Below are 9391 nucleotides of genomic sequence, written 5' to 3' on the forward strand. Positions count from 1 at the left end.
TGTTGTTGCACTTGTAGAGCACAGCAGGGAAGAGGGTGGGGACAAAACTAGAATTGGTTCCATCTGCCATTGGCCTCCCTGTATTCTGCCCTAACAGTCCCAATGGACACCAGTGACCACTGTAGTTAAGCAGAACAAGCAAATTGAATAATGGTCCTTGGTTGAAGGAGAAAGGCAGTATGTGCAGGGATTTAGTGTGTATCGAACCTTCTAGTGTACAAGTCTTCAGCTTCTGCAGGTTCCTGCTCCATCTACATTGTGGGCAGGGACAATTGGGCAACTAGTGCAGACTGTTCCCTGGATGGCCCCACACCTGTGTTGTTGTTTTTTAATAATACTTCTCATGCTTCCAATTTAGCTCTGGTACCAGGCAGAAAGCTCCCTTGGCTAGGGCCATGGGACACATTCTGAGAGTATGGAGAGTAGAAAACAAACTGCAAAAGTAAGAGAGGAAAGGCAGTAGAGGCAAAGGCAGGTACAGCCAGATAATGAGGATCCACACCTGATATTTTTCCCCTTGTGAATTGCCACTTTTCTAGTTTCCTTGGATTGCTGAGCAGATGTAAAACTAGTTTTCCCCTTCCTGGTTTTTTTCCTCTCTCTCTCCAGACCGATCAAACCAAATGAAATTCTCCCCCCAGAGAAGGGGCGAGAGGTGGCCAAAGAGCTGGGGATCCCTTATTATGAGACCAGCGTAGTAGCCCAATTTGGCATTAAGGATGTCTTCGACAATGCCATCCGAGCTGCCCTCATCTCCCGCCGGCATCTCCAGTTCTGGAAGTCTCACCTGCGTAATGTCCAGAGGCCATTGCTCCAGGCCCCTTTCTTGCCCCCCAAGCCACCCCCACCCATCATCATTGTTCCTGACCCTCCTTCCAACAATGAGGAGCGTCCAGCCAACCTGCTGGAGGACCCCTTGTGTGCGGATGTCATCCTGGTGTTGCAAGAGAGAATCAAAATCTACGCGCATAAGATCTACCTCTCCACCTCCTCCTCTAAGTTCTACGACCTGTTCTTGATGGACCTGAGTGAGGAGAGCCAGCAGGGGATGACAGGAAGCGGCACCGGGGCTGGTGTTGCTGAGCGGACCCTCCATCAAGAGGAGAGGCATCACCACGGCCGGGAATTCCTCCTGAGAGCTGCTAGTTTTGATATCTGTGAGAGTGCTGAGGAAGCTGGCTCTGGCCAGCAAAAACCGTGCCTTAGAGCCTCCACCAGCGATGGGATATTGCGGGGCAAGAACTATGGGGAACGAGGGCTAAAACGGGGGCGGATCCTCTCCTCTTGGAGCCGAGCCTTTGTCAGCATCCAGGAGGAGATGGCAGATGACCCCATGACATACAAGCCCCGACTTATGGTGGTGGTGAAGATGGACCCTTCCATCCAACTGGGGCCCTTCAGGGCTGTGCTCAAATATCTGTACACAGGAGAGCTGGACGAGAACGAGAGGGACCTGATGCACATTGCCCACATTGCTGAGCTGCTAGAAGTCTTTGACCTCAGGATGATGGTGGCCAACATCCTGAACAACGAGGCATTCATGAACCAGGAGATCACCAAAGCCTTCCACGTCAGGAGAACCAACCGGGTTAAGGAGTGTCTGGCCAAGGGGACTTTTTCCGGTACGCTCTAGAGCACTGGGTAGTCTTGTGGGACATGGCTATTGGGACCAATGTCGTTTGATTTCCAGGATGCGGGGGGCTCAGATGAATTTGGGTCATGAGCTAAAGTAACAGGTGGGAAGGACATTGTTCTCACCCTGACTTAAGTGTTGCATCGGAAGCCCTTTAGGAGCCACCTTCGTTAGGAAGAATGAATTAGTAGAATTTCTGACTGCAGTACTTCAAATGTTTCTGAATGTCCAAGTTGGGGGTTTTTTTTAGTATTCTTCCATGTAATCAAACTCCTTGCATGTGGTAAATAGTATGTCAGAAAGAAGATGGTTCGTATTTTGAATAGCATTAGCTTTTTCTAAGCTCACCCATCTAAATGAATCCTACTTAATAGAAAAAAACATTGGGAAAATGACTAGGGGAAACCCAATATAAATAATAATAAAAATATTATTCGTATTTTTAAAATTATTATTACATTATTATTAGGTCTTCTTCTTTGTTTTGAATAAACACGAGCTCTTTTTTGTTTTTAGGCTGGAGAGCAGATACACACACACTTTAAAGTGGTCATGTCTAGAACAAGCTTTGGCACTTGGTTCTGCTGAATATATGAGCTGGCCCTCATATAGCTCTTCTGAATAAATACGAAGGCTGCTTTTGCCACCAGATGGTTGTCTGTTCCATTACTCAGGGCTTCTTGCTGTTTCCTGTGCAGGAGCCAATTTAATTGTATTGTTGCTTGCCAGTCATAGTGCAGAAAATTCTGTTGCATTGTCCAGTTTCCTGCTATTCCCCTGTCATCCATATAGTTCTGTTGCTATGAAGGCCTGGTGGTTGTTTCTGGTGCTATTATTTGGGGCTACAATCACTAACATCCAATGAAATTTCCCTTCTGATTAATCCTGCAAATCAGGGGTGGGGGAGCAATAGTCCTCCAGATGCTGTTGAGCTCTCCAACTCTCACCAGCATGACCAGTAATAATGGATTATGGGAGCTGTAGTTCATCAACATCTGGAGGGCCACATGTTCCTCACCTCTGCTGTAGAATAAACACAAAGGCCAGGAGAATTCATTCCCTCCAGTCCTGACCATTTCTGGATTATGTGAAATATCATTATTATCCTATGCCTCACCCAGTTCCTGTTTGTGGGATGCCTGAATTGCCTTTTTAAGCCTTAGAAGCCTTTGCATCATATTTACAGAGCAATTCTCAACATGTTTACTCAAATATCTCATTATTGTTTCATGTGATAACTTCCTAGTAAATGTGTTTAGGATTGTGCTGTTGGTTTTGGCTAGCTTTGGCACAACTTGCTAGCCGTTGAGGTTGCAGAGGAGCTTTGCTGCATAGCTAAATTAGGACATGATATGGAAATTTTATTAGTGATTGTAGCCGCAAATAATAGCTCCCAGAAAAAGATCAAATAGATATAGAAACCCAAAACTCACAGCTCAAAGCTAATCTGCACAAGTACTTTGTAGATGGGGGAAATTGCTGTAGGTGACTTTATTCCTTCAGTATTTTTTTTGGGGGGGGGGGGTATGTTCTTGTGGAAGTGACATCTTCTAGCCCTTAGCATCTCATTAGTTTTTTCTGAGTTGTATACGTTGCTAGTCCTATTCAGAGTAGATCCATTGAAGTTAATGGCCATGACTAGCTTAGGTTGGGCCTACTCTGAGTAGAACTCAAGTTGGCTACAACTCCCTGTTACTCTGTGGTGGTAAAGCACAGTCCATGAACATAAAAACATTTGCTTATGTTTCTTTACTTGTTTGCAGATGTCACCTTTATGCTGGATGATGGTGCTATCAGTGCCCACAAGCCCTTGCTAATCTCCAGTTGTGACTGGATGGCTGCTATGTTTGGGGGTCCATTTGTGGAGAGCTCAACCCAAGAGGTGAGGCCACCGTGAGCATGAAAAGTTCCAGACTGAATTATCATCTCTTTAGTTTTTCAACTTAGACATAGCTCCAACTAATACTTGGACCCCATTTCATACTGTGTGCAACTTCAGTTTTTTGTCCACACTACACCAGAGCAGAACTTTTGATGAGCAAATGTTTTCATTTCTTTCAGCTGCTGAGCTAAAATCCCTGGGGTTCGGGAGGGAGTAGAGTGCCTGCTTTTTGCTTTTTACACAGTACTCTCAGCTCCAGGCTCAAGGGAAGAAAAGGGGAGATGGGAGGGAAGGGTTTTAGGGCAAGTGCCATTATGTGGGGCTTGGAGGGGAAGATCCTATATGTTTTATACAGTAATAAGGGATGGACTGGGGGCAGTGCTCAGATTATAGGGTATCCAGCTCCCTGACCTTTTGTGGTTTTTAGAAGGCTTTGGGGACACAGTTTGGCTAAAAAGAGTCAAGACTTATAGTTTTTACTGAGGGCCTCCTACCTTTTCTCCCACAATTTGAGCTCGCTTCAAGCAGGGGGGCATTGTATTGAAAGCCAACCCTATGATGAGGTGGCCATTTCAAGCAATAGATTTTAGGTGCCAGTAAAGGTGGCAGAGTGGGAGACAGCCAGGACCCACCAACAAGTCCTTTTATACAAGCTCTAGGGAAATAAATGGAAGCTATGCAGATTATGTCCCATTTTAATGAGTGAGGAGGAGAAATACTGCTTGAATTTTCCAACTTCAGAAATAAAATGTCCTTGGCCAGCACTGTGGTCAGCACTTTGGAAAGGTCCTTTCCCTTCTGAAACCCTTGCAAACGGCAGACAAAAGACCCAATCTGTGCAAGACTACCTATTTTATGTCAACCTTGGAACAACATACAAAGGGACTTTTAGGACCCTGATTTGCCTATTGCATTTTCATATGGCAAATTCACACCCATTTACAAGAATACATAAATTTTGTAACCTGGGAATGGTGGTGCCCATGTATCTTTTTCACCAGGATGTAAACATTGTAAACCAGATGCAGAGAGGGAGCTAGTACCTTGCTAGGTATGCTGATGTGTGCGAAAAATATGCAAGTTCCTGATGCCCTGCTGTATATTATTGAGGAAGTAAAATGATCACAAACTCTGCAGTTTCAATGGCTTGTCCCTCTTGGGGCCCAAACAAAAGATATGGTAGGAACTGACTGTGGCTGCTTTCAGAGTGATGTGAGTGTCTTCTGGACAGGCTCCATTCTGGCCTAAAAGTATAAGAAGATCCTGCAGAGAAGAGATGAGGAATCTGTAGCTCTCTAGATGTTGTTGGACTCAAAATTCTATCAGCTGCAGTCAGCATTGCCAGTGGGCTGGTATGATGGGAGTTGTAGTCCAGGGGCACCTGGAAAGCTGCAGGTTCCCTATCTCTATTGTGAAAGCAACAACAATCCATCCTAGTGAGTAGGGGGGAAACCCAGTAGCCTATTCTCAGGGCAAGCTTTTATAGGGCTCAAGCAATATCACATGATCCACTCTAGTCTATAGCTGTTAAGAGAGTTTTGTGCTAGGCTGCCTGAACTCTCTATAATTCCCCTCATTAGCCAGAGCAAATGAGGTGGTACACAGGCTGGACTCCCTGCCCTCAGCCATTGGGTTGAATAAAAGGGTAAATAGAAGTGAAGAGTTGTTGTATGACGAAGGATGAGAACAACTATGCAGTTTTTCTGTATCTCAGTATGTTGTGAATTTAACCCCTCTTGTGTGCATGTTCTTGCTCTTACAGGTGGTTTTACCTTACACCAGCAAGAGTTGCATGAGGGCAGTGCTGGAGTACCTGTACACGGGGCAGTTTTGTTCCACATCAGACCTTGATTACATGAAGCTTATCATCCTTGCCAACCGCCTGTGTCTGCCACACCTAGTTGCACTGACAGGTAATACTGGGGAGCTGCAGGCACAGTTCTGACTTCATCGCTGTGATCAGGCACAATATGGGGCAATGAAGGAGCTTATGCCTTCTGCTTAACAGCATGAAAGTACTGTGCTTTGATCCTTCTCCTCACCTTTTGGAGTGACGTTAGCTTAGGAAGGGGTGATGTCGTTAGGTGTCATTGTATGATATGGAGAACCTTCACTGAAGGCACTGGTGGGATTATAGGGTTTGAGGCAAGCCATATAGTTTTCAGTGTTCAAAGCAGGCTTACTTGGAGATAGACAACAAGGGTGTGACTTTCTGGCTGACCCATTGCTTGTCTTGGTCTGGCCGGCAGGTGGCACACTGTGCCCCTCTTCTGTCCTCTCTCAGGCCCTAGAATGAGGAGAGGCTGAGCTGGCAGAATGAACTGTTCTGCTTGAGAGAGGAGGTGGCGTATCACATTTGTGAATGCTCCATAGTTTAAAAAGTTTCCTTTTGAAACAAAAGTAGAGTGGACTGACCTAGAACCTCTCCCCTTGATTGAGAAGCTCAATTTTTACTTGCAAGGTTTAAAAGAAAAACAAAAACATTTTAAAAAATGGCAGGCCCTACCTGACCCTGAAGGGGTCTGTGTCTTATTCAATGGAGTGGTGGGCTGCAGGTGCTGAGCTCTGATTATATTGTTGTGGAGCGTGTCAAGGGTGAGTCCAAACCCACTTAGCATTTATTGACATACTGTGGCACCAAATACATAAGCAATTGACTGCTGTCCACAAGATTGCTTTCCTCTGGAGTTGCCTATTTTATTTTATGTAGAAAAAAAATTTCATGTAGAAAAGCAGGCCCATGTGCTTGTTAGAACAGGATTCAGTTTTGTCTCAACAAATGCAAAGTGAATATGGATTTCTTTTCAAACTGGGTAATTTAAAAACAAACAAACAAACTCCACAGCAATAATCCCACAGCTGTGTTAGAAAACTTAGAATCCAGTTTCTTCCTTGCTTAAAAACTGAAAGAAAAAGATTGGTCTTTACCTATTCTGCCCTATTAGTCAGGAGGCCACACTGATGCGCTCTGACCTTATTGTATGTGTGTGTTTTTACAGAACAGTTCACGGTGTCTGGTCTGATGGAAGCAACTCAGATGTTAGTGGATATTGATGGTGATGTCCTTGTGTTCCTGGAGCTGGCTCAGGTATAATAAACAACTTGGTCATAGTGAATCCGTAGTGATCCCTTGAGGTCAGTCACATTGAACTCTGAGACTTGCTTCCCAGTCAACTTGGAAAGCAGCTGGCTCAAGGGACCAAATCTGGCAGGTTGCTACCAGGGACTCACCTGTCAGTTACACGTCACATGACTGACAGGTGGGCAAGGTACACCCCCTGCTCACCTGCTTCAAAGAGTGTTTGCTCTTTGCAGCAGTTCAGCTTTTCCTTTAAGCAAGAGGGTAGGAGCAGCAGTGGCAGGTGTGGGAGTCCCCCCACGCACCCACCTCCCACCAAGGAAAGAAGTGAGATCAACTGATGAAAAGGGATTAAATTCCACTGCCTGGGCTGTGTGATCCTGTTCTCTGTTGGGAACAGGGCACACAGCCAATGCAAGATTAAATCCTGCCCTTCTGCCCATCGGCTGACGTTACCAGTGGTAGGTGTGTTTTGGGGGAAATGTCCTTGTGGGTCAAGCTGGACCCTCTGGTGGGCCAAGATTGGCCCATATGCTGAAGGTTCCCTACCCATTCTGTACAGAATTGCACTGTTGGTGCATTGGTAGAACATTCATTTCCTTAGCAGTACTGGCTAAATTACCCTGTGGTGTTGGGCTGTGACTCATGTCAATATCTTATTTCCCCCCTCCCACAGTTCCATGGTGCCTACCAGCTAGCCGACTGGTGCCTCCATCATATCTGCACCAACTACAACAACATCTGCCGCAAATTTCCTCGAGAGATGAAAGCAATGTCAGCAGGTCAGCATGGAAGAATTATGAGTTGTGCATTGCCTTGGGTGTCCATGAAGAAAAGCAACAAATAAGATTTTTATAGCCATTTCTTAAACATGCACAAGAGTATCAGTTTCAGCTTAGAGCCAATTTGTAACCCTTGTAATCTCAGCAAAACCCTTAAAAATGGTTTAGAACACATGAGGCCTGTTCCCATCCCATTCCTTCTAGTAGGATTCGTCACTGCAGTTGCTGATCCTCAGGGTTGGCTCCTGTCTGCGCCTCTCTTCCACTGAAAGCTGTTCTAACCCTTTCAGGTCAATGGCTGATGCCATCTAGTTTTGCTGCAAATAAATTGCACATTGACAGTTCAGAGCTTTGCAAACGATCCACGTTTCCAGATTGCTTTCCCCACAAACTTCAGCTGCATGTTTGCAATTCTGACTTTTCTTTTTTAACTGTAATAGCAGGCTTCTAAAGTTCCTTCCTTCCTCCCATTGCAGAGAACCAGGACTATTTTGAGAAGCATCGGTGGCCCCCAGTTTGGTACCTGAAGGAGGAGGACCACTATCAAAGGGCCAGGAAGGAGCGTGAGAAGGAAGACTACCTCCATCAGAAACGGCAGCCTAAGAGGAGGTGGCTCTTCTGGAATGCCTCCTCTCCCGCCCAGTCCCCTTCCTCATCAGCAGCCACAGCTTCATCTTCATCTTCCTCCTCTTCCTCTGCTGTGGTCTGAGAGATGCACTGCCCCTACACACACACACACTCCTCTGTCTCTCGTGAGAGAAGGGCCACCCTGACCAACATCTGGCTTGACAGGCTTAGAGAGGACACCACCAGCTAAAACCCTCAGTGGAGAAAACAAGCATGAATGTCCCTGGGAGGTTAGCAAGAACCTGCGCAGGTGGAGCTCAGGGTCTGGAGCATCCTACATCTTCACCCAGGGTCTGGAGCATCCTACATCTTCACCCTCTCCATAGGGTCCCAGTCCTTGCCTCGGCCAGTGTTGGCGCTCAGCCGTTGGAGGTTGCCCGGGTGGAATGGCAGGCGAGCCAGATTTCTTTAGAAGGGGGCTCACTCATCTAACAGGACACACCATGTTTACAGGAATGCAAGAGGTTTACTTTGAAAATCTGCTACAAGGAAAATGCAGCAATTCTTCATTGATTTAATGAGGGTTCCCACACCTTTGCAAAAAAGAAATAATGGGGTGCCTCACACTGTCTGCTCCTCTGCACCATGTCATTTCAAGCTGCTGAAGACAGGCGCTGAGCCCCAGAATTTTTTTTCTGGGCTTCTTTTCATGACAAGGTGATCATTTTTCTGTTACACATCCACCCCTGGGGCCTAGCTCTAGGATGTTTGCTAGCAGCAAGGCACAGATCCTGGGAGCATCAAACAGCTGTGGACCCTCCTCATGAGAGGCAGGCCCTGCTAGAGGAGGCATAGGCCAACAGATGCTTCAGTTCTGCACTGAGACTGAATTGCAACAGGAAAAAAGTCCTAGAACACAGAACATGCCTGCTGTGGCTGGAAAGATGCTGTTTTCTTTCTTTCGTTGCTTGCACACTACAAGTTACCAGGTTGGCTAGCCCAATGAGACCAAGTTAAGAAAGTTGGCGAGGGAGTCTCTTCCATCCTGGCCTGTGCTGGCCATGATGTTTGGGAATGTGCTGCTTCTGAAAGAATAGGAAACTCCAGCAGTTGACACTGTTTTTAATGAAGTAAACCAATACACCAACTTGGATTTTAGTGTGCAAGGTTGTGTTGTAATAAATGGTATTTTGAAAAGATGCTTGTGGCCTCTGTCTCTGATTTGGAGTGAAGGATCATGCTCATTTCTGGGAAACCTCTGGTGTTGTGAAAGTGGGTGGAGCGATCTATGTAAATTCTATCATTGTACAGTAGCCTGGTCCTCCGTCCAGGCAGGGAAGAGGCATGACCAAAATTCAAGGACATTCCAGCTGGGTGAAAACTTTCGATGAGGGGGGGTGTCTGGGGGCAAACCCAAGGGACAGTTGGAAAGGTTGGAAAGCCACACT

At 46.2% G+C, this 9391-nt stretch overlaps 1 protein-coding gene across 8 annotated transcripts in view; it reads left to right on the forward strand.

Moving 5' to 3' along the window:
- The window catches only part of RHOBTB2 (Rho related BTB domain containing 2), a 52011-nt gene extending 42869 nt beyond the window's left edge, over positions 1-9142 (forward strand). For all 8 annotated transcript variants that reach the window (XM_083480489.1, XM_083480486.1, XM_083480490.1 and 5 more), the window contains 6 exons: positions 610-1622; positions 3397-3515; positions 5278-5428; positions 6515-6603; positions 7271-7376; positions 7853-9142. In XM_083480489.1, the coding sequence (XP_083336615.1) occupies positions 610-1622; positions 3397-3515; positions 5278-5428; positions 6515-6603; positions 7271-7376; positions 7853-8085 (1711 nt within the window). In that variant the 3' untranslated portion in view covers positions 8086-9142. The remainder of the gene's footprint in view (positions 1-609; positions 1623-3396; positions 3516-5277; positions 5429-6514; positions 6604-7270; positions 7377-7852) is intronic.
- Positions 9143-9391: the final 249 nt, after the last annotated feature.

The sequence above is a fragment of the Podarcis liolepis genome, assembly GCF_965112155.1.
Source record: "Podarcis liolepis genome assembly, chromosome: 16".
In the NCBI taxonomy this organism is placed as follows: Eukaryota; Metazoa; Chordata; class Lepidosauria; order Squamata; family Lacertidae; genus Podarcis; species Podarcis liolepis.